The 26,135-nt window shown below is 43.9% G+C and overlaps 1 protein-coding gene across 1 annotated transcript in view; it reads right to left on the reverse strand.

Annotated features, from left to right (window-relative positions):
* FGD3 (FYVE, RhoGEF and PH domain containing 3) overlaps window positions 1-26,135 on the reverse strand; it is a 175,612-nt gene that overhangs the window by 15,440 nt on the left and 134,037 nt on the right. The window contains exons 14-17 of the mRNA XM_067544164.1: window positions 25,640-25,741; window positions 15,414-15,476; window positions 6,613-6,732; window positions 3,527-3,679 (exon numbers count right to left, since the gene is read on the reverse strand). Coding sequence (XP_067400265.1) covers window positions 3,527-3,679; window positions 6,613-6,732; window positions 15,414-15,476; window positions 25,640-25,741 — 438 coding nt within the window. The remainder of the gene's footprint in view (window positions 1-3,526; window positions 3,680-6,612; window positions 6,733-15,413; window positions 15,477-25,639; window positions 25,742-26,135) is intronic.

Genomic DNA, 26,135 nt, shown 5'->3' on the forward strand with positions numbered 1-26,135 from the left:
CCAATCCAGGCTCTTCACCTCATAACCTGGTATTTGGATGGGCATTGAATATAGACCGCACATGCTCTTCCCCGGTGCAACAAATCCTTACTTAAAGTAGGAGAGACTCCACTAGAGCCTGCTACGGAGCTAAATGGAACATGGGCTCACTACCACCGCCATTCATGACACACAGTGCCTATTCCAGTCATCCTCAACTACTTCCCCGCCATCAAGATGTTGCGCCTAGCCTGCAGTTCTACACGAGTGCAGTTGGCAGCACTCAGTCCCATCCCATGGATGGCGCCTCGGTCTTTACGCATCCCACCACTATCTGCTTCATGAAGGGTTTACTCAATATCTTTCCACAAGTACTGAAGCCCCCACCACCATGGGATCTTAATCTCTGCCCTCACAACACCCCTTTTGAACCACTGGCAACATGCTCCCCCTCCCACCTCTCAATGATTTTTGGCAGCCATTACCTCAGCCAGATGGGTTAGTGAACTAGCTGCCATAATGGTGGAACCCCCTCTTACACGATACTCCACAAGGACAAAGTGTCCTTGCAGCTCCATCCCAAATTCCTCCCAAAAGTGGTGTTGGAATTCCACTTAAATCAGAGCATTCACCTGCCGGTTTTCCACCTCCAACCACACGCTCCCCCCGCTGATGGAGCCTTGCACCCCCCCCTTGACATCTGCCATGCACTAGCATTCTACCTACACCATACTCGACCCTTTTGCACATCGCCTTAACTATTTGTGGCCAACACTAAATGGTCCAAGGGTCAAGCCCTTTCATCTGAACCCATTTCCAAATGGGTATCGGGAGGCATCTATGAATGCTACACCAATCCAACACACCCCCACCTGATAAAGTCATGGCGCACTCTACACAAGCACAAGCTGCCACATCGTCCTCACTAACAGATGTGTCTTGGCAAGACATCTGTCACGTGGCAACATGGTGCTCCATCTACACGTTCACGACGCACCATGCCATTGCACAAGTGGCTGCTACAGACCGCCGCTGTAAGCCCAGCTGTACTGCAGACTGCACTTCCACTGGTATCCTTGCACCCACCTCCACACTGACCACTGTTCATGAATTCACCCACGTGTGGAATACACATAAGGACCATCACGTGAAAAAGAAGCGGCAGGTTACTTACCTGTAACTGGCGGCTCTATGAGAGGTGTGGTCCCTATTTGCATTCCACTACCCGCCCTCCATCCCCCCTACTTCAGACTGGATTCCATGATGGTAAGAGGGAGACTAGAAAGGCATCGACCTGCATTACTATTATACCCTCGGCTGGGAGCACAAGAGGATGCCCTATGCACGTTTGGGTCAACGCACATTGATAAGAAACACTTCTGGAATCAGGTGCATGGCACACATACAGATAGGGACCACACATCTTGAAGAACCTCCAGTTACAGGAAGGTAACCTCCTCTTACTTGGTTTGACTGTAGGGGGTCATTTGATAAAGGAGGGCCTAGAAAGCTGGCACCAGTTCATGGTTCACCACTTACCCTGCTTCATCACAGGTTGGCACCAAGAGGCACAATCTTCCCTCTTGTAGGAAGTAGACAAGATATTCTGTGCACTGCGTGCATCCTTTAGAGGATGATTACTTTAGTGTGGAGTAGGAAAATGTCTTGATTTGAGTGGGGGAAAAAATCAATCAGCAAGAACATTTAGAAGTATAGGATTAAGAAAATACAGTACTTTTATTGCTGCTGTTTGGACTGTATTACAGCCTGTGTTTAGAAACCCAATTTTTCCAGCATTATAATTAGCAGAGACTCTAGTACACGGATGGGAGGAAGTATGATGAACCATACTCCAAGGCTATGTGACAAAAGGGAGAAAAAAGGCTTTTTGTGACTGAAAAAGCATCTATACTGTATTGGATTTTTCAATGGAAAAATCTCTAGAGGATTTTTGGCATCTGCTAATAGCACCTGGGAAGTGGTAAGCTTTCAAGTCGTTATTAAGCTCATTAATAAAGGTAAAAAAGAAAGGGAAGAAACAGATTTGCTCAAATCTTTCTTTTCTGTGCACTTACCATCTTTCTTGGATTTCACCTGATCCTTTCAAGACTTAGCAAAGGGCTAAAAGTCTGAGCATGTGAATGAAAACTACTCCATTTTTTGGATTTTTATAGTAAGTAATCTGTTCTCTGAAGTAAAGCTTTGGGTCACATTTCAGTGGCATTTAAATAGCTTCCCGACTTTTAGGATTAGCAGAGTTCTCTGCTGTTGAGGTGTAGGCTTTAACTTTCTTGGCAGATAGTTCTGCTGAAATGGAGTTGATTGTTTATGGCGATACACCACATGCAATACTGGGGCATACTCAATTTTCTTCTTGAACTGTAATAACAAGTACATGGCATAACAGAGACTTTGCAGCTTGAAGATATCAAGCCACAGGGCCAGATACTTTGCTGTGCCTGGCAGAAGACACAGCTCAGGAAAAGAGTGTGCACCTATGGTTTTACCCCTCTTTGCACCTTTGGGATTTTGGATCAAGATGGGGGTGCAAAGGGGAGGTAGAGCACTCAGGCAACAGAAAATTCCATTAATCAGAAAAGTCAAGAAATCATTCTCACTTATGGCAGCTTCCCACAGCCGTCAAACGGCTGCTCTGCAGCCCAGAATAGCCAAAGCTAAAAGCACTCTGCTCATGTCTCCTCCCACCCCCAACACACACCTAAGCATGCCTCTGTGTCAGGGCATACGGTCATTTACACCAGCCCCAGGTTACCCGGTGCAGGCAGTATTCCTTGAGGATCAGTTAAACACATATTACACGCCCGTTCCCAGCCCCATGCCTTAAGCACACGATCATCCTTATCTCTCAGTGGAGCATGAAGCAGAGCGCAACTCTTGGGGAGCACTGTTCACGTACTGTGTGCAGGCCTTCTTCTTACTGTCTGCCCCAAAGAGAAACAGTGCAAAGACGGTGGCTATTCCATTGCACTACTGCTTGATGTTTAATACACAGGATTTTTCATTCAAGGATGGCTTGGCACGCCCTTGCATGAATCACTGAGAAAAATGGTCAATTCCACTGGCATTTTGTGAGAAAGTGAAATTTTAGGGATACAAAGCTTTCCAGAATGGGAACAAGAGAATTTTTCTGTGGGAAGTTATGTGGAAACAGATCTGATTTCTGTAAAGCTTTGCACCTGACTACTACGCCTAGAGCAAGCTGGGTAACATGCCATTTGTTTGAACAGCATGGAATGACCCAGCAGGCCACTTATTTAAAACTTGGGGGCTGAAATTTCCATGTAAAACCTGTGTGTCCCCCTGCATGAAAAGTACAGAACTCATTTTTGAAAATAGGATTCACAAGGTATGTCCATACAGCTATACAAGTGCCAGTTTGTCAGGTATATGTTGCGAGTGATATAGGCTATTAAAAGGTGTAAGATCATGGAGAAAAGCATACCCCCAAGGGATTTAATAAAAAATAAAAACCCGTGTCTCTTCAGGCAGCTAACATATTAAAAGCTTATTGGCAAGATACTTGTACCTCGATGGCAGTTTTTTTCTTTTGTTCTCCCAGAGATTCAGCTCCTGGGTTGCATGGGACTGCTGACGGCAGCAGAAAACAGTCTTTACACACTCGATTGTGACGGCTGTTATCTGCAAGTGGCTTAAATTCAGAGCATTTTGCACAGATAACCTGTATCAGAAAGATAATACTTTATTCTTCAGCCATTATTAAAACAAAAATCTCTGTTATTAGAGTCACTTTGCTGAGGATAATTTGCTGAAATAAAATCCTGCAGACTAATGCAAGGATAAGACAGCTTGACAGACAACCTGTATCCTACATAGGTCTAGGTCTGAGACAGGATTCTGCCTCCCTCCTACTCTCAACCCCATCAGAAATAAATCACTTTTTGTCCTGCATGGTGTTCCAAGAAAATATTTATTTCTAACCATGCAGAAAGTGACATACATATCTGCCTTTCTGTTACCATATAAAAGGTTTGAGTTATAACAGCCTAAGTTTTCAGTGCCAAATGATCATGAGGGCCCAATTTGAGATACTTTAAAGGGGCCTGAATTTCAAAGCAGGTAGGAGGTGGGTGCTTGATGCTTAACACTGTCTGAAAAATCAGGCCTCTTTGAGGTGTCCAGAGCTCAGCGTCCAAAAACGGAGTCACTTTTGAGAATTTAGGTCAATATACTGTCCCCTAAATCTAATGATCTGCCTGGTACCGCATTGGGTTGGAAGGCAGCGATATTATGCTTTTAATTCTTTTTTTTGGTTTGGCATGAACAATCCATTAAACGGAACATGGAATTAGCGCTTGTGAAAAGGGCTGGGTTTACAGCTCTGGAGACTCAACTCATCTGTTTATCTGCACAGCTTCCTTGTATGACCTCAGCCAACGAACCTAAACACTCAACTAGAGGTACTGTCTCCTCGAGAGGAAGAGGGTAACTCAGTCTATTGGAGCAACACACAAGAATGCAGCTGGTGCAGTTGTATATATGTGCCCATCGCTCTAGCAGGAGCAAAGGGCACCAACTTATGTCACATAGGCCACTGAACAGCCACTAAAATGGCAGCAACTGTCATTTGCTACCAATCTTGGCTGGCTTTGAATGCATGGGCTGGGGCCACCACTGTGTCCAAGCTCCCAGAGAGGTCAGTTGTTTGGCATTGGAGGGCAGCTTTAATTATGCTGCTGGCATAAGGTCCCTTGGAGAGCAAACATCAGTGGTGAATGGACTATAAGGGAGCCTTCCTCAATCATACACAGTCACCTTCTCTTTCTTCCTAACACTACCTCTTCCCTCTCCATGGCAGTGGAATTTCCAGCACAGGCTCAGCCAGCTTTGTGTCAGCAGAAATTCCCCCTGCAGAGTGGGGATACTTGTACAAACCTCTAGCTGCTTTAAATTTTGGTGCAAGGTGAACCTCGCCAAGTGGAGAATATGGCCCCTTGTCTCCATATCCCACTACAGAGCAGTGAAAGCTCTTTTCAAATTTGAAATCTCATGGTACTAACTGCAGTAGCAGAGCCACTATAGGGAAGGAGATCCATCCCTTGCGTGCAATACAAGAGCAGTCAGCAGGATTTGACTTCAAATCCCATTTTATTATATAACATTAGAGTCTGAATGCTCTTCCGTCACAACAGTATGTTCTCACATGTATGTCTACAGGATATGTATTACTTCACAAAGCATTGCATTACTCCAGTTCAGTGCACCGTATGGAAGAATTGAATGCAGCACCATTCTGCTGAAATGCACGAACAAAAGCAAACTAACTTTTTTTTAATCGATAATATTTGCTAGAGGCAAATTAACTCCTTTCATTTGCATTGTACTGCCCACATCAAAAAACACTGCACAACCAACAATTGTTTATTTAACATTAAATTATTAACAACTTCATTCTCATTATCTTTTTGTCCATGAAGAGGTTTTTGTTTGATTTTTTTTTTTTAATACTGAGCTTTGATGTAACAGTTTAAATCCCACAGAAAGTGCATTTGTTTTAATAATAATCTTAAAATCTCCAAAGATTCAAGATTGCTGACTCCAGAGTATAATGTCTCTTCCACTGTAATTGTATTTGGATTCCTGAGATGAATGTTTTAGAAAGGATGGCTTTTAATATTCTTAGCTACACATCTTATTTGACTGTCTGTTCTCCATTTCACAAAAACTTGATATTATTTCACTAAATATTCTAAACTAGTTACACCAGGAACATGGAACCATGAAACTGATGTCATAGAAAGAAAGTTTCAAGCCATAATAAGGAAGTCAATCTCATGTAATTTTGGGCTGGGATTTCCAGAAGAGACAGAGAATCGGGCATCCAAAACCCATTGAGATTAAATTGCAGATGGGTACCTAACTCCCTTTGGCTCCTTTAAAATCCAGGTCTTAGGCTTCTAGCACCTGGATTTTTCATGTGCTAGATTCTCCATGCCTTTCAAGCACAGAGGGACACCCTCTTTGGCCAAAAGCACCCTGAATCAGTTTTGACAGTGAGGGAATACAACCCTGTCTCTTTAGTGCTGTATACTGAGAGCCGCTGTAGCCTTCTGGCTGATCAAGTCAATCAGGACAGCTAGAACTTGTTACCCTAGCCACCAAACGGCTGGTTTCCTCTCAGAAAAGCAGGAGGTACCTGGAAGCTTGTAGCAAGAGGCTGCTGACAAACATCTAGAAGAGCTGTGTTCCAGACTACTTATTCTGATGTTGGTTAGTGGTTAAGGAGTGCTAGTCATGTGAAGGAGCCCTTGGCCAATATGATTGTTTTCTGGGACACTAGATACAATAAAAACCCAGGCAGAAGCAGCTTTCCTTTCAGTCACAGAAGTGTGACATTTTTCTCCTCAACCATGCACTTGCGGTCTTCTACATCACCATATCTTTGCTCAGTTTTGCCCGACTCCCAGTGGGCAAGGCAAGTTGAAAAATCTGTTATAACACAGCCCAAGTGTGATCTCTAGTGCCCATCCTTACAGAAAAGCTCTCTCAGAATGAAACAAATTCAGAATTTGATGAAAAATGTCATCTGTTACAAATAGACTAATTAAACAGACATAAAATGAAACAGTGCTACAGTTTCATTCTGATACTCACTGCCCCACATTGTTTGCAATGGTGCCGCCTTTTAGTGATGGAGTTAAAGCTTTCATTGCAGCTTTTGCAAGCTTGCTTCTCCTTATCGCGCTTGGATTTAGATTTTCTGCAAGCATCAGCCTAAAATGAAACATACAGTTAGGTGACTCTATACAGTTATCGCAAAATAATTCTCTGCCACTCCATTTCTACCATGCCTACAAAGCTCTTTCTCAGATTCGTTTCCCACACAGTCAATTTTAGGGGAAATTTCCTCTTACCAAGCTGGCTGGGGTTGTGGCTGCAGTGGGGACATGTTGAATCAATTCAGGTGCTGATTTTTAATCATAAGACTCTAAATTGTTTGGGCCCTACTCCTCAGAGTCCACCTCTTCCATTGTGCGTCGCCACAGCCAGAGAGTTGCTCCTTTTAACAGCCTATTGGTTTAAAGTGGAAGGGTCTGGTGGAAGGGCACTTTCAGAGAGGGGTCTTCACTCTGGAACTCACTCTTTCCGTGGTGGTTCAATAGAGCCTGAATCTGATTATCCTTCCGGGCATGGGTTCAAACTATAGCATAGCAGTTGGATAGCCATTTGTCTTGGATGGTTCCAGAAGTTTTCAACCGGAAATGCGCATACCCCTGAGGGTACTTCAGTGTAGCATAGGGAGTATGCAAAAGGATCGGAGCGACTGCCCCAGGCCACACGCTTTGGGGGGCTCCGATCCAGATGTGGCGGGAGGCAGGTGGCTGCAGCCTGCCTCCCGGCTGCATGCCGGACTGGGCGGGAAGCAGCCAGTCACATAATGAAGGGGCCGGGCACTCAGGCGCTGGCCTTTCACAACACACAGCTGGGAGCCTCCTGCGCCCCCTGTCTCTGCTGCACATTGTGAAGGGCTGGCCTGGTGCCCCCCCCCCCCCCCCCACAGGCTGGGGGGTGAGGCTGCTTCATCCCAGCCAGTGCTGGGCTGCAGGGCTGGGGCGGGAGAACCATGTGGCAGGTAAGTGCAGGAGGGGGAGGTAAGCAGTATGTTCCCCCCCTGCAGCACAGACCCCTCCTCCCCAGTGCAGCTGGGGGGCAGCACCTTCTTGTGGGAGCCGGGAACCCTCCTTGCCCCGTGCGGGGAGGGGGCAAGCGCAGGCTTGGCCCTCGGGCACCGGAGACCCAGAGTATGCCACTGGAGCTGGGAAAACCATGAAGGGGTATCTCAGGTGAAACCTTGAGACTGTAGGGATACAGTTTCTAAAGAAGGCTGAAAACCCCTGGTTTAGACACAACACATCCTTCACGTCTTGACACGGGGTTGGACTAGATGACCCTTGCAGTCCCATCTAACCCTTTGGGTCTCTTATTCTATCTATTCTCTTCAGGGCTGCAGAGAGGGAGATTTCTGCAAGAGTGGCTTGAGTGGGAAGAGCAGTCTTGTTTTCTGATGTGCTGATTAGTTTTGAAGTGGGCATTGTTTGGAACTGAATTCCAAAGGGAGCAGAGAGAGTTAACTTGCTTTAAGACAGAGCTTGATAAATTTATAGAGGGGGTGATATGATAAAATTGCCTATTATGGCATATGGCCCATCTGCAACTGCTATTAGCAAACGTCTCCAATGCCAGAGATTGGACACTAGATGGGGTGGGCTGTGAGAATTCTACAGAGTATTCTACTGAGAATACTACAGAGAATTTTTCCCAGCTGTCTGGATGGTGGGTCTCACCCACATGCTCAGGGTCTGACTAATCACCATATTTTGGTTTAGTAAGGAATTTTCCCCCAGGTCAGACTGGCAGAGAGAGACCCTTGTGGGGTGTCTTTTTTGCCTTCCACTGCAGTGTGGAGCATGGGGTCATTTGTGGGTTTGAACTAGAGTTAATGGTGATTCTCTGTAACGTGAAATCTTTAAATCAAGATTTGAGGCCTTTAGAAACTCAGCCAGAGGTTACAGACCTATTAAAGGAGTGGGTGGATGAGGTTCTGTGGCCTGCAATGTGCAGGAGGTCCAACTGGATGATCATGACTGGTCCCATCAGTTCTTAAAGTCTATGAGCTTGTAAAACTGTGGTCCTGAATTCAGAGCTCTGGATGGACACATGCATATCCTTGTAAGTTTGAATAAATAAATCCCTGTGCATTCTCCCTGATCAGCACTGCTCCCTCTGGAGGGCTCTAGTGGCTGCCTATAACAGGACGGAAAGTTGTGGGCACATTGTGCTACTCCCACTATGGCAGATGTTCCACACAGAAGGGGTTCTGTGCAAAAATTTATAACCAAATTATTCTGGCACAGTCCCTGGAGTGAATTTCACTTATGTCTATACAGAGGAAATATGTCACACTACGGTAAAGTAAGATGGCTTCATGAGTGAAATAATGTCAAACTGCAACTTGCAAGACAAAAGCCTTAATAATTCACTTCTTATTTCTGTGCTTCAGACAACCTATTAAGAGAAAAATCTTTCCCTAGTAAATTTTTACCATCTGGCCATAACTAAAGCAGGAGCAGAGATATTTTACTTTTGTTATGGAATTTATATTGGAGCTCCAGCAATCAATTTCAGCGGAAGGCGTGAGCAGTGATTTCGCAATAATGCAGCTATGTTTTCAGCTTTCATTATGCCCAGAGCAGTCTGAAGGAACTTATAATACCAAATAAAGAATGAGCATCCTACAGATTATGTTTAGAAAGAGATGCAATTGTACATGGAGAAACACACACACAGACTCCCCAGCTCACCACCCCTTCTTCCTCAAAGAGCTGTGCACCAGCATAAAAGGTAAGGCCTATGTGAGAGAGCCATCTGTTCAAATAATTCCTTCGTCCTTTAATAAGAGAAGGATTCCAGCGGTGTGGGAATTCAGAGATGGAGCCAGTATATAAAATCAGAGGTGGCAGCCCACTCGTTGCCATGCTAGAAATACTAGCCCTGAGGGAAGCCTGTAACCTTCTAAAGGCACCCTCTCTCCTCAGCACAGTGACAGCCAATCCAATGAGTGATGCCTTTCTAGTAAGAGTCAACGTGTTGTAGTTGACCCTGCGGAACCCACGAAAGTATAGTTTCTAAGACTTGGCTCCAAGATGGCTCTGAATGTTTGTAACCCTCACTGATTTCAATGCAACCCGTGAAAAGGCCATAAGCAGCCAGCTACCTTTGAACCCTGAGCGCTCAATCTCAGCAAAACGAAAAGGGTGAGGGAGGGAGCTGTGTTCCATTTCTTAGTAGCAATTTCTGGAGAGACAAAGTAGACCATGATTCTGCTTCTGTGACAAACCAAGTTACTTTAGGAAGAAGATTTGCTACATTTAGTATTTTTTATCCCACGGGAAAACCTGCATGTCAGACAGCAACATCACCACGTGACGTACTTCAGAGCTAAACCAGTTACCGTCTGCATCATCCTTCCTCATGACCTTGGTTACTCTCTGTCTGGTCTACTGTTATCTTTCTCCTCACTCCAGGCCACGGCTTCCCCTCCCCAGTCAGCCAGTATCCCTCTTCCTCTTTCTCTCTGCTCTGGGGCCTCTTGCTTTCAACTGCTCTTCTTAGCCTTTACCTATTTCTTGGTCTCACATGCTGTCCCCAGCACACACTGGCAATTCCCCTCACTTTCTTCTCTCTTCCCCTAACTGCATCCTTCATGCCCACTCCTCCCAGCCCTACTCCTTTCCCTAGAGCAGTATGGGGCAATGTGGAGCGGCCAAGCTGCTACCATGCTGACTTTACTCCTAAGTCTTCCTATGCCTCTAACTGACTCTCTATTCGGATATTCTCTGAGTACAGTGGAAAGCAGAATGCCAGTCAACAGTGCTACAGGAACTACCCTGGCTGCCAGGGTATTAAATTATATGACTGACAATGAGCTATAGTTCAATCCAACAACAGTAAAAGCTAGTACCTCATTTTAAAATGAATTTGTTCTTTTCAATTTTGTTTGCTTCCTCCCTGCTTCAAGGGCAAAACTGCAAACCTTTACACAGGTAAAGATGATGTTTTGCAGTTAAATTTTATGGAGCGCAGTGATACAGATTTGCTCATTTAGGAAAATGAGGAAAGCTCTCTTTATATACACATTTACTGAGGCCCAGAACAGATAATTCCTATGGATCCCATGTCCTCTACACACAGTTCAAATGTGGTGGTTCACTTTACTTGCATAGAGTTCGATGCAGCCAGCCTGACATTGAATTATCACAACTCAGCATTTACCGATTCCTTAGATGACTCACTACTAACAAGTTTCATTTCGGACTATATTAGACCTTCTCAAAGTAAGGCATGCAATTAAGAAGGCTTGGAATACTTTCCCTAATCAGCATGAGAATCAATTTTTTCCAGCATTTCTTCTGGATAAAGTCATTGATTTCTGATGGGTTTCTTTACAGCTTTAATTCTGCTGTTAAAGCTAATTAAATGTTTAGGAGACTGCATTTCCTTTCAACTGTTAGGGAATGAACCCTTCTTAAATGGATACAGCAAAGCCCTTCATTAGTAGGTAATTACATTTTGAAAAAAGTTTTATATTGTTACAATTTGGATTAAAAGATGTTGGTGCTCATATATATCCATGCAGCTTCACTGCTGTCAATGGGGTTGCATGGGTGTAGCTGAGGGCAAAATTTGGCCTTGTGAGTTAAGTTATTGGAAAGTAATCTTAAAAAATAATGCAAGACCCACACTATGTCTAGCTGATATAAGATATCCATTCCTGTTGATACATGCCAATGACTGCAGTGAGGAGAAACAACTACTTAAAATTCCCGACTATACACTAGCTTACTTCAGCGGAAAGTCAGCAGATTGATTTGGAATGCACTGGGTAGCTCCCTAATAAATGAGATGATGATAATAATGTGCATTTCCATAGCATAAAAGAGAGGGAAGTTGCCAGTAAGGTATTTTCCATGAGAGGCCTCAGCTTTGGAACCTATTTCCCTCTTCATCTCAAATAGCGAAAATCAGTTGACCTTCATGAATGCAAGGCACATGTATTTACCAAGGCTTTAGGGGACAGGGAGTAGTCAGGGCCAGAAGAGTAGGATAAAAGCTGGGATTGTGGGTGTGGGAGATAGACTGGGTTTTGGGTGTATTGATTTTTTTGTGATTGTATTTTAATTTATGGCAAAAGGGCCTGGAGCCCACGACAAGAACTTTACTTTGTATTATTTTTTAATAAGCCTAAAAAAATGTAGAAATCTTTCATTCAAAGATCTAAACACATAACAAATATTAATTAAGCTTCATAAGGCCCCTCTGAGGTCTATATCTAAAATGAACAAACTGAAGTACAGAGATGTCAAGTGACAATGTCACATAGTTACTCAATACCAGTAATGGGGACAGAACCAAAAAATACTTTGCTGTCAGATCTCTGCTTTAAGCACTGAACTACATCAAACAAGACAGTCTATCCGCTCCATGGAGTATAGGTCACATAACAAGCAGTGCCATCTACTGCTAATTATGCATTGCCTGAAGAGAGTTCCTTGCAAGTCAAGAGAGTGCTTTGAATAACGTAAATATTCGGGAAGTCAGATAGCAATGGTCATAGCTCCATTGACCAGCTGAGCTTCCGAGTCTCTTGTTTGGCCAACTGACTTAATTATAGATGTTGAAATAGGACCTAGAACAAATGGGGACTGACCCCACCTGGGGCCTTTTGATGTTACTGTCAGTAAATAAAATAAATAATAATAATAATAATGCTCAACTTTCCTCATGCAACCAATCCTATTGAGGTTAGACAGACTACTTACAGGCATAAAGTTAACCGCACGTGGAAGTCTTTGCAAGACCAGGGCCTAAGAGTTGCTTTCCCAGACAGGAAAGTTTTGACCACTAATTTGCTTCTAGTTTACCATTATCTGACATTTTCCAAATTTTGATTTTCAGTTAAAATTTTCATAGAAGTTTGGAATTTTGATTAAAAAACTAGAAGACCATTTCAATGACTACACTTTGGAATTGCTCGTGCTTAAAGCTAAGCATATGCATATGTATCTTCAAGATCAGCACTTAGGCTAGGGAAAAGTGAGAAAAGCAGACATCATTAATGAACTGTTGTAGCCTCCTCCACTTCAGAGGGAGGAAGGAAATCCAAGAGAGTTCACAGTGACATTAAGGAATGAAAAGGGTTTGGGGATTGCTTGCTTTTGTAATGTAATTGTTTTCTTGTTATTTTTTTCCTCGTTTTTCTCTTTCATCTTATGTTGGGTCCAGTATTGAAAATATAAACACCTAAGTTGCACATGCACGTTATATGCAGAACACACTGATAATCAGGTGCTCATATAGACAGGTGCACGAACAACAGAGAAATTTCCAAGCTAATTTACCCATTTTTATGCCGTTACATATTTTCACATGAAAACTACCTGTTCATGAACACACACACACAACTTCAACAGGTGTCTGAAAATGTGTTGAATAAAGTGAAATGGCATTAACTCATATAAAATAGTATGTTTTACACTTTGTAATGCTGCAGGTTTTTTTGTTTTTTTTTGGTTATATGGTAAAGAATTCTTGACCATACACCAATTTCTGTTGTGTAAGTATGTATTGGTGTATGTATTGCTTGTAAGATGTTTACACTGAATATTAAAAATTCTGGGTTGGGTTTGAACTTGTGTATACAAAAGTAAAATTAGCACTGTATGTTGGCTGTAAGCAGTTGCCGTAATGCAGTGTTTATATGCTTGTTACATTTCTTCCATTACTACTTTATTGTCTGGCTATGCTGATACGTAATAACTTCAAATAAGTCTTATTTTTCTTCGTATTCCTTCATTAAGCTGAGCCAAACATAGAAGGGAGCTACTAGCTTGCTGACCACCACTACCACCAAGTGGTTTACATGAATAAGCTTTAAGTAGAATTAGTGTACTTCCTCTAACACAAATACTGGATGGTTCTTTACAGGTGTGACAATTAAAATCAAATAGGACTTCAGGCTGTGACATGCAGCACAGTTCAGGCTGATGTTACTCTTCAGCCACACAATGGTATTAAAATATAGCAGAATAAGAAACAATCAATGTTAGGTGAAGGGGGAACATGAGCCTTAGGCTGAGAACAAAGAATTCTTTTTCATCAACTCAAATATGTTATTTAAATTCAGGGATTTTTAAAAGTTATTTTTCTTTAAAATAGAATTTTATGGAAGATTATTAAATAAACCAAGATATACTATTCAAATCCATTGTTACACAATTATGTATTAAAATTAATTGGACTCAAATATGTATTGGGACTCTGCCCAAAATTTAGATTTAGTTAATACATTTTGTTATGAAACAGAAGATCAAGAGAAATGTTTCCATGTTCTTTTAAAACTGCAACTGAAACAATTGTTTTTTAAACAAATAAATATTTCCTTGTAATATTTGCAACCCAAGCATTGCAACATTGAACGTGTGACTGACTATAAAGGAAAACAGAAATGACACGTGGTTTTCATTGTCTATGAGGGAAATGCAGAATGTGAATAAACACAAATAACGAGAAGTGTGCCAGTTTCCAAAAAGTCTTCCATTTTTAATAGATTACATGCTGAGTGGTACAGGTGAGGAATTGTGTGCTTAAATTAATGACTTTTAATTGAATCGTAATTGTCTATATCAAGCAACATCCCTTATCTGGTGTTATATGAATCTTCAACACTGACAGACACAAAATTGTTAACCCTTTGCTTACTGGTTTCTGAAGTAGGATGTGTCTTCTGCGCAGAGCTCTAACCATGTGCCAATCCCAACAAAGACAGTTAGGGAATCATCCTATTAAATGTGTTCCTGGGCTGATTCTGTACATATGGGGGAGCTGGACCCTGGAAGGCCACCTGCTAGTGAGAGGAAGTAAACGAGGGGAAGGAGGAGGAAGGCTACCATTCACCATGTCACATCTACTTCCAGAAAGGGACAGCAAGGACAATTAAGGTTCTACCACCAAAACCTACCTACTATTACAGAAGTGATGGGAGGAGACGGGGGCACAATTTGAGGCTGCTTTGAGACTAGAGTCAGTAAACTAGGTAAATAATGCTATTGAAGACCACTTCTGACCATTTCACAAAAAATGGGATTAAGTTTAGGTGAGGACCATGCCTGGACCCTTGCTGTTGAAGGTGGCCATGCAGGATCTGAGGCCCTTCCTGAAGGCCTGTGATTCCTGTAGGCTATTTTAGAGGGGCGGGAAGAGTGTACTAGAAATAGAACATATTGAGCACACAAACCCTTGTAAAGTACGAGTGTTCAATTGTCTTAGCAGCTGACATCAAAGGGCTATGAGGGTTGTGTTGAAATTGTTATGAAAAATATTTGGCCTGCACAGTAGCCAATCTTCCAGGATGTTAAACAGCCAACCTTTTCACCACCCCATGCCCTCAGCAGATATAAATGAGAAATATACTATGGACTAAATATTTGTCAAATTCTACTTATGAGCTGAAGTTCAATTATACAATTGCAAACACATATACCTGACACCAATCAATGATTGGGTAACTACTCTGAATGGGGAAAATGACCAGACTTCTAAAAAATTAAGAAAAATAATGTCCTTCAGTCTAGGTTCACACGGCGTATGGTGAGTGTAGCCAGAACTAGAGGGTCAAATTCAGAGATGATATAAACGTTGGTGTAAGTTCTACCTCAGCAAGTGAACATGTGTGGGTGTAATTTTTACACACACACAGTTGAGGAGGGGCAGGGTTGGAGAAGGAAAAGCAACCAGCAGCACAGTTTACAAAGACTGCAGTACTCTCTCCTGTTTGTTTCTTTTGTAGCAGGAAAAAAGTCTGCTGAAACAAAAACGTTAATATCACAATTACTTACCCCTCCAGATGCACTGAAGCCATCTGCTCCTGGCATAGATTCTACAGAGCTGGTGCTTACTATCTGAAGGAAAATAAAATCACAAAGAACATTTCAATATGGAGATGGCACTTAAATTACTTTAACCATTAAAATAAAAACCCATGGAATAATGTACTTCTAACCCCTCAATTGTTCTGGTTATGAATATATGTTAATTGCATGCATATCAACTACTCTAGAATATTCAGCTGGCAATAAAGTGGGTGACTTTGCGGATAGCATTCAGTAACAAAGGTCTGTTTCCACGTTCAGAAACATGCATGCACATTATAAATACCTAAGACAGATATCTTAAACAGAAAAGAAGTTTTGGGTTACACATATAAAAGAAAATGGGTCAGATTTTCAATTTTCCAGCTAAACTTATAACATAAACCAAAAGAGCAAAGCAGTTTGCATAATCATCAGAGCCCTAAGATGGAAGTGTAGCTCCTGGATCCAGATTTCACCCATTTAAGTGTTTTTATAGCTGATTTATTTTAAGACATTCCAAGAAAAATGTGAACATATGTACACAGTTTATTTAATTAAGCTAAAAATATCAAATCAAGAACACCAAGGACAGAACTTGTAGGAACACCCCATAACACTCAAGTTTGCAGCAAAGGAGATTTAGGTTAGATACTAGGCAGAAAAACAAACAAAACACAAAGAAAACAACAACTAGCTGTCAGGGTAGTTAAGCTTTGAAATAGGCTTCCAAGGGAGGCTCTGGAATCCCTATCATTAGAGGTTTAAGAATCGGTTAGACAAAGAACTGTCAAGGATTGTCGAGATATACCTATTCTGCTTCAGGTGGCTGGATGGACTAGATGATCTTGAGGTTCCTTCCAACCCCATATTTCTATAAACAACAGGCCTGATGCTGAGAGATGCAGAGTCCTTGTATCTGTCGTTACCTTAAACTGCAGTAGAAAATGATTTGCATCTCTAAGGATTAGGCTCTATTTGTCATTAATTCCCCTACCTATTATACCCATATATCATTTGCATTACTCACTTCAATACATGTAATATAATGTCTAGATCTGGTGATTTGGGACCAAATTTATAGGTCCAGAGAAATTCATTAGTTACACCATATCGTCCAACTTCAATTAGAAGTAATTGTTTTCATGGTAAAAAAAATAGTTTGCAATGTTGCTGTCTCAGCAACAGGACGGAAATATTAGCACTGAAGGAGCTGCTAAATTTGAAGTCTAGTTGTGACCCCTTTACATGTTAACACAGTCAAACAACTGCTCACAACAATCCCTATAAGACAAAAAGGAGCCAACTGCATACAAATGTGGTTTGGATTAGTGCAAACCCAGAAGGGTAGATTTGCAAAACCCCAGAAGGAGATGAGAGAGGGATTAATTACACTTATTTAAGAGGATGCAATGTGTGCTGATCTCTCTGTACCCAACCAGTGGTATTGTCTTCTGCAGAGAGGGGTACTGTCTTTGGAGACAACATACCTACTCAGGAAGGGAAAGAAGCAAATCAGGTCTCTTAGAGGAACTCTATCAGATCAGATAAGGAGCAGCACTGATGAGTCTCAATAAATTCTTCTTGGCAAGGAGGATGAAGCCTGTGACACAAGGCCTCAAGAGATGTGGAGAATGCCCCCAAGGTGGGGGAAAACCACTTTGGTTGTCCTAAAGCACTTCAGTGGCCTCAAGCCAAAATTTTTATATGTGAACATACATGAAGAAACTGATCATCTCCCTTAGGCACCCTCTAGCCTTAAGCGACAGAAGATCTCAAAAGAGCTTTACCAATGTTAATCACACTAAGTCCTAAATCCTTGGGGAGGTAGGTACAGTATCCATGCAGTTTCCATTACAATGTCGCTCAGGAGCGGATACTTACTGGTCACATATGTTCCCCATCTGTATTTTAACTATAACTTCTAACATTCTGTCAAGACTTATCCATCCCAGCATGCATCTAATGTTTTCTCTGGAGAGAAAGCATCTATGGAAAAAGAGGTTTTCTCTCCAGAGAAAATATTTTTTAACTCCCTGGCTACTGGAAAACATGCATGTACTCCTGCCAATTAGGAATCCTAGTTATGGCCCTTACCTCACTTATAAAACGTTACTTTCAACATTTGAAAAATTTGTCCTAGGAGGATGATCATTTTTCATTCATTTGCCTAAACAACTCCACCAGAGAATCATTATTTTAACAGGATCCACAAGATACCCAACTACCTCAGTAGACAACAACTGCTGCTATTCAGCTGCTAGAATGTGGGAGGCCCCCCTTTATTGTGTTTAGCCTCTCAGCATAAGATGCACCAAGGCTCTTCCTTAGCATACTTCCACCACTGCGTTCTTCCCACACATTGTGGGTCACTGGCCTTTTGAGAATTAATGGGAAAAAGTCATTTTGTTTAGAAACTCTTTCGTATTATTTAACAAGAGGAGAGATTTATGGAGCCTTAAATTTAGCAGATGGGGACTGAAAAAACCCCATGTATATTCTCTATCTTAAGGAGTCTGTGCTGCAATGGAATGTCAAGGGACTCCTTTGAAACACTGATGCTGCTCTTATCCTGGGGCTGATGGAAAGGAGGAAAAACAAGGCCAATAACTTGGCTCAATCTTCACCCTCCCAACAAATCTTTTCTAAAGTGTGAATTAATTATTACCTCTGTTATTTTTATTGCAGCTGTGTCCAGGGTCAGGGCCCCACTGAGCTATGTGTGATGAAAACATAGTAAGAGACACAAGTGTGTGTTAAACCCAGTGTCAATGCCCAGTTAAGAGACGGGCTCAGAAACTGTTCTTCAGATTTGGAGTCCTTTTTCTAGACTATATCAGAAATTGCTGCTGGCCATCTGTATGGCCATTATGAGTAAGCAATATTGAGGCTGAACTAGGCCATGGAAACAATAGCACCCTCCCCCATTTACTTACCCTAATGTCCCCCCCAGAACCACCCACACCCCTGCCTTTACAGTGGACAATGGTTAGGGTTCTATAATGGGAAAGGAGGAAAAGTTGGAGCGGGCATACACGTTTTTAGAACTGTTTTGAAACAGTGACACCTGTAGCTACACTTCCTTATATACAATGGTTTCTCCTGCATGCTTAAGGCTAGGTCCTGCAAAGAGATGCCAGCCACCTGCGAACTGGGTTTGCTATGCCCCACTCAGAACTTCTAATTCTTGCTCAAAAATGTTGCACTGATCTATTTTGCAGCAGGGAAGAGGCACATAAAGCTCCTGGAGGCTGATGCTCACATTGTCCGATCTGAACATGTAAAATGCCTCTTTGTGCCTGCAGAACACTAGCACACAGATTCTTATCCGTGCACAATCAGAGGTTAAGGGCGACATTTTGGCCCAATTTTTAAGAGTAGTAAAAAGAATCTAAATTTTATACTCAAGTCTTTAGACCTCAGTTAAAAAATACCATTACAATCAGTGGTGAACTCAAGGCACTGCCATGTTAGGATCCAAGTTCAGGATTGAGCTTGGTCTCTCTCTCTCCTAACAGTAGAAGGGGCTAGACACACTGTAGTAGGCATATGGGTTGGGAGCACTTGAATCACTCCTCAGAAGTGCTCCAAGCTGGCTACTGAAGAGCACTGACCAGCTGTGGTGGAAGCTGCACACAGCTCTAGTTCAGTTGTTGATCAGCATCCCAACCACAATCAAAATGTTCAGTCTGAGTCCAATTTACATACTTCAGTAACACCTCCGACCTTTGCCAACCACCAGATTACGGGAATTCCGTTAACAAAAGTGGTAGGAGTCATTTACACCAAAGACCGACTTTCATGCCTGGCAGCTGCCATTAATGACTGCCAAATCAGTGTAAATACTGGAACATACAGGTAACCGAATGCCAAGATCATTGTGCGAGGAGTTGCAACATACATCAGATCTTCCCGCGAGCTTGCTAGATCCAGGGCTCAGACCTGACAGGTTATCGAATGACTCACTCCATTGTACATTGTGAACATGAATCACAACAGAAGTCACATCACTTGTGGGAACCGATATAACTGTAAATTATAGCCAGTCGAAATGTGGCCACTCTTGTTGTACAAGAGAAAGAAAGCGAGGATAATATTTAATCTATTTTTCACTCTAATGTGTTCTGGTCTAATATTTCATGAGGATACAAACTTACCTGATATACCTATAATGGGATAAAATTGCTGTTCTGAAATTGCTCTTGGTATTTATCCAGTTTTCCACATTTACAGTATCAATTTTAGCTTTTTTTAAATGACAGCAATTTATTGCACATTCACCTTGACATCAAATTTCAAAGTTGATGATACCGATAATCGACTCTCCTGAAAATGCAGGTGAGTGGTCTGGTACAGAGGAAATTAACAGATATATTGCATTCACGTCACAGGTGAGAAATGAACCACGTATCTTCCCTGTTTGGCTTTTTACAGACTGCTAGCATACAAACACGTGGCTAACTTGTGTTCACGATTTCAAAATAAACTGGAGTTTAACAAGCAAGATATAATTTGAAGATGAGCAGTCAGTCAGTCCTAACTGGACAGGGAAAGTTAATTTGGCCATTAACAAGATGCTCTATCTAAACACTTCTGCTCTAAAGACAGCCCTGTGGAACTTAAATATTAGCTTATGGAGTTCAGGTTTTTCCCCTCTTTTCTGATTTTAAATGAGGTATTACTAAGCGATGAATAATTTAGGGCTACTTTGTGTCCCGTGACTGGCACATGAAAGGAACCCTCTGTGAATGGATCCCCCCTTTCAGCACCATCCACCCACCTCTGGACCTGGTGGAGACCTCTCCGTGTAGTCCAGGGGCCATGCTAAGGTGAGATGTATACATAACATCCCTTACTCAGGCCCTGGGAAAGACAGCCCCAGAAGTAACACTGCCTGGAACTGCACTTCCTCTTCTCCGAGTACCCCTCAGGGGCATCAGAGCAGCCAAGGAAAGGTGAGTCCCTGAAAAAGGAGGGAGGTAGAGAGGGACAGACCTAGACTCTGCTATGAGATCTGCCAGTCCTAAGGGCAGGTCACATGACCCCAAGGGTCAGTTCTACTTGGAATACTCATGGACATTTCCTCCTTCAGAGGCCCCTTCTATGGGTATTTTTAAAGAGACCCTGGCCTTGGTCTTTATGATCGTCAATTTCAAATGACTGCCTGAAACCAAGTAGCAGAGAGACCACCTCCCTTATGGAAAAGTCCTATAGAATTTAAGAGGGATGAAACCTTATCAAAATTGATTAAGATTCTATAGAAATTGCTCTTAAAATGTGCAGAATTTAATAAAGGTGGCTTTCTACAGATGTTTTTGAACAATCATACAGAACTATTGCTAGGATCTACATATTATTCTCTATTAAATTTTTTAAGATAGTACCATTAAAAACCTCTACAAAGATTAGCTTTTTCTATTAAATTCTATAGGACTTTTCTATAAGAGGTATGTGACTGGGAAGAAACTCCCAACAAAATGCATCTCTCAAAAAGATAGTGTGCAAAATCATCTAGCTGCACAAATTTCATTCCAGAGAGCCAACCACTCAGAACATTGAAGAATTACACCTGTTATGTCAAATGAGCTACTAGTCCGGAAAACATGACTGATAGGTCCCTGCACTGAATTACCCTGTGTAATTTTATTCCACATCTTCATGGCTGGATAACCATGACTGATACAAATTTGAGAGTCAGAAAAATGGGTGTGCACCACATAGCAATATAATATAAAATCAAGAATAGAAAAGATGGTTACTTACCTTGGAACTGTTGTTCTTCGAGATGTGTTGCTCATGTTCATTCCATTGTAGGTGCATGCAACCCTTAGCAGATCCCATAGGGCAGGCTTCAGCGCCCTCTGGAGTCCTGCGCACATGGCATGGTATATTAGGCACCGCAGGCCCTACGCCCCCTCAGTTCCTTCTTGCCGACAACTCCAACAGCAGGGTTGGGGGCTGGGTCATGGAATGGACATGAGCAACACATCTCAAAGAACAACAGTTACAAGATAAGTAACTGTCTTTTCTTCTTCGAGTGCTTGCTCATGTCGATTCCATTCTAGGTGACTTGCAAGCAGTACCTTGGAGGCGGGTTCCAAGTTTATAGGTTAGTTGACAGCAGCACCGCCCTGCCAAAGCTGGTGTCATCCCTAGCCTGTTGCACGATGGCATAGTGGGACGTAAAGGTGTGTACCGACTACCACGTAGCAGCTTTGCATATGTCTTGCATAGGCACCTGCACCAAAAATCCCACAGAAGACCCCTGCGCTCTGATAGAGTGAACTGTGATGTTGCCCGGGAGGGGAACCTTCGCCTGCTCATAGCAGAAGCGTGTGCAAGCAGTTATCCAGGAGGAGATCTGTTGTGACGAGAGAGGTAAGCCTTTCATCCTCTCGGCCACTGCAATGAACAACTGCGTGGACTTACGGAACGATTTCATCTTCTCTAAGTAGAAAGCTAGGGCTCTGCATACACCCAGAGTGTGCCACCGCCTTTCCTCTTCAGAAGCATGCAGCTTTGGAAAAATACTGGCAGGAAAATGTCCTGGTTGGTGTGGAATTGTGAAACCACCTTGGGCAGGAAGGCCGGGTGAGGCCTCAGCTGGACCTTATCCTTATAGAAAATCATATAAGGCGGCTCCGAAGTAAATGTCCTGATTTGAAATGTCCTAAGACACCCTCCTAGCTGCAGTGATGCATGGAAGGCCACCTTCCATGAAAGTAGCAGAAGACGGCAAGTAGCCATAGGCTTGAATGGTGTTCCTGTGAGTCTAGAAAGAACCAAATTCAGGTCCCAGGGGGGTACAGGATCCCTGACCTGGGGATAGAGCCTTTCTTTACCCTTCAGAAACCTTGCTGCCATAGTGTGAGAAAAAACTGATCTCCCGTGAATCAGGGGGTGGAAGGCTCAGATAGCAGCCAAATGCACTTTCAGTGAAACGGTAGCCAGACCCTGAAGCTTGAGATGCAACAAGTAGTCCAGAACCACCTGGATCGGTGCTTGGTGGGGCGTAATCTGCCGTGCTACGGCCCAGCAAGTGAACCTCTTCCACTTGGCCAAATACGATGACCTCGTAGAGGGCTTCCTGCTACCCATTAGTATGGCTTGTACAAGTGACAAGAAAGCTTGTTCCTCCAAGCTCAGCCATTCAGCCTCCACAATGACAGGTGAAGGGACTCCAGGTCCGGGTGCAGGAGGCGCCCCTGGTCCTGGGAAAGAAGGTCGTGCCACTTTGGCAGTTCGAGGGGAGGGGTGACTGACAGCTCCAGAAGCGTCGTAAACCAGTGCTGCCTGGGCCACATGGGTGCAATAAGAATGACCCTCGCCTTGTCTTTCTTGATCTTTAATGGGACCTTGTGAATTAACGGAATGGGAGGGAAGGCGTACAACAAACCCCCCTGACCAGGGAATGAGGAAGGCATCCGACAGAGTTCCCTCATCTTGCCCCTGAAAGGAGCAGAACTGGCTGCACTTCTTGCTCACCTTGGAGGCGAAGAGATCCACTTGGGGAAACCACCATCTCCAGATCACATCAGCTACTGACAGGTGGAGAGACCATTCGTGAGAAAGTACAAAGGACCTGTTGAGCCTGTCTACTGTGGCGTTCCTGATACCAGGGAGGTGAGAAGCCACCAGGTGAAAATCGTGGCCTACCACCAGATTCCACAGACCCACCGCCTCCAGACGGAGGGCTGAGGAACGAGCCCCACCCTGTCTGTTGTGGTGGTGTTATCTGTTAGGACCTGAATCACCTTGCCCTTCAAGAAGGGAAGGAATGCTGCACATGCTAGACACAAAGCTCGAAGCTCTCTGACATTTATGTGAAGCCCCTGGTCCTCTTCCGACCACGTCCATGGGTACTGTGACCGGAGCTGATGTGTACCCCCGCACCCCAGTCCAAAGCATCTGACACCAGAATTATTGAGGGGCCCCTGTCTGCAAAGGACATCCCCTCCATCAACATCTGAAGGTCTATCCACCACTCTAGGGAGGCCAGGACCTGAGGGGGCACTGTGACACAGGGTGCCTGCTTGGGGTGTAAGCCGAGGCCAGCCATAGCTGAAGCAGTCTGAGCTTCAGGCGGGCGTTGCGGAGCACGTAGGTGCACGCTGCCATATGGCCCAGTAACTGCAGGCAGGCTCATGCTGTCATAAGGGGGAAGGCACGGAGGTTCCTGATCAGACCAGACATGGCCTCAAACCGGGCCTGCAGTAGGAACGCTCTGGCCTGCGTCGAGTCAAGGACTGCTCTGATAAATTCTATCCTTTGTACAGGCACCAGCATAGACTTCTGCTTGTTTACCAGCATGCCCAGGCTGTGACAGGTGGCTCACAGGAGGTCCAGACCGGCTTGGGCCTGAGCCCGTGACCTACCTCTGATTACCCAGTCATTGCAGATATGGGTAGATTTGTACCCTTGACACCTGAGATATGCAGGAACCACTGCCATGCACACACCCACAGGGCCGATGATAGGCCAAACGAGAGGGCCGTAAATTGGTAGTGAGAACCCCCCCACCCCAGACCTGAGGAATCTTCTGTGCCCTGGAAAAATTGATATGTGAAAATATGCGTCCTTCAAATAGAGGGCAGCATACTAGTCTCCTGGATCCAGGGAGGGAATAATAAAGGCCATGGAAACCCTGTTTTGCCTTCTGATGTACCTGTTTAGGCCCTGCAGGTCCAGGATGGGTCTGAGGCCCCCTTTCGCCTTGGGAATGAGGAAATATCGGGAGTAGAAACCTCATCTTCTCATGTCTGGCAGGACCTCCCTCCACAGCTCCCAATATAAGAAGGTTGCGCACCTCTTGTATGAGGAGTTGTTCGTGAGACGGGTCCCTGAACAGGGACGGGAAGGTGCGAGGAGGGGGAGAGGAAAACTGGAGGGTATAATTTGTTCCAATGTTGCCCAGCACCCAGCGGTCTGATGTTATATGGGCCTAGGCTGAAAGGAAAGGAGCGAGACAGTTCAGGAAAGGTAGGGACGCAGGATCCAGGTGCGAGGCTGGAATGCTGTCCGTGTGCGCACCATCAAAATGAGTGACGCTGATCGCCTGAGTGTTGGGAGGTAAGCGGCTGCGCGGTCGAGGAAGAAGACGAGCCTTGCCTGAGCTGCCTAACGTTCCTCTCTCTCTCTCCTCCTGTACGTCCCGAAGTGCTGCGCCTGGAACCTGGGTTGCTGGGTCGTGGATAAATGTGCTGGTGAACCGTGCAGCCACTGGGGAGGACCCATTGGAGGTTTTCCCCTTGATGCTGGCACCTTACCCCTTGCCCATTCCATCTGGGCCAATGGGGTGCGAGGAAAGGGCATAGCCAATAGATCGGCTGTTGCCTAAAACGCCTTCAGCGTCGATGGCACCAGGAGGTGTAGCAGCTCTCTTCCACTCTCTGAAGTTGGAGGATGCTCTGTGGAGGGGCTCACAGCACCGGGCATGGCCTGCCTCTGCAGGGGGTTGCTCGGTACACTGGCTCTGATCTGCCCCAGAGCTCAAGCCAGCATCCTTAGCTTTCTTTCGTGCGGGGGAGCGGTCTTCTGCAGATGTTGCTTTCTTGGCTTCTTCTTCAGTGGTGAAGAGGCCTTCATACAGATATCTTGGCTTTGGTCTGAACGCCTTGCAGATGCGGCACTTGTCCTTCCTGTGAGACTCCCCAAGGCACTTCAAACAATCTTCGTGGGGGTCACTGATCGGGAAAGCCTTTGTGCAGGATTTACAGGGTTTGAAGCCCGGAGAGTGGGGCATGCCTCGCCACTGGGTGAAGGTCCCTAATGGGACTGCCTTATCTACTGCTATGAACAATAATAATTAACTTTAGCAACTACTTAAACAACTACTTTACAACTACTTAAATAGAACAAAGACCACGGCTAAAAGGCACTCCCCGAAGCAAGCAAGAACACAGTTTCAGTAACTGTCAGTGGTGGAAAGAAAGAACTGAGGGGGCGTAGGGCCAGCAGCTCCTAATATACCGCGCCGTGTGCGCGGGACTCCAGGGCGTGCCGAAGCTGGCCCTACGGGATCTGTTAAGGGGAAAAAAATTCCGGTAACCGTGCATGGCGGTGAGCACGCACCTACAATGGAATCGACATGAGCAAGCACTCGAAGAAGAACTATGATGTTAAAAAAGAAAGTAAGCTGCATACAAGTCCAGGACAAAGTCTGTGCAAAATACTTATAAAAAATAAGGATAGGTAGAATTATCACTCATGCTTACCGAAGAGTCTGGAAGATTCTCATCTTCTTGAGAAAAAGAACTATTAAAAGCCCTAAATGTCTCACTGTTCTGTTTATGTTTTTCAATTGTTGCTTGAATGACCTGAAAAAAAAAATGCAAGGGAAAGACAAAAACATGGGTCACAAAATGTGTCCTGGAAAAATTCAGGTTTAGGAAAACTGGCAGAATCTTTGCTCTAGTGGAAAACTGAGAGGAGGATAAACTAACTGTCACAATTCTTTGTTCTTACAACATTTTTAGTCTTCTATCAGTCTTCCACTTGCAAGGTATGTACTAACTAATCTCAGAACCCAGGGTCTTCTCTTGTGGCTGGCGGAGCTGACCTCTCCTAACTGCATTTAGGGATTACCGTCCTCATTTTAGAGATGGGGAGACTGTGGCAGAGAGACAAAGTGGATTACATAAGGACAGACAGCAAAGTGAGTGGCAGAGCCAGGATTAGAAAGCAGGATTTCCTCCATACTAAACCCTCCTT

Source organism: Emydura macquarii, unplaced genomic scaffold, assembly GCF_026122565.2.
Source record: "Emydura macquarii macquarii isolate MOO-44397 ecotype Brisbane River unplaced genomic scaffold, CSIRO-AGI_Emac_v2 contig_968, whole genome shotgun sequence".
Lineage (NCBI taxonomy): Eukaryota > Metazoa > Chordata > Testudines > Chelidae > Emydura > Emydura macquarii.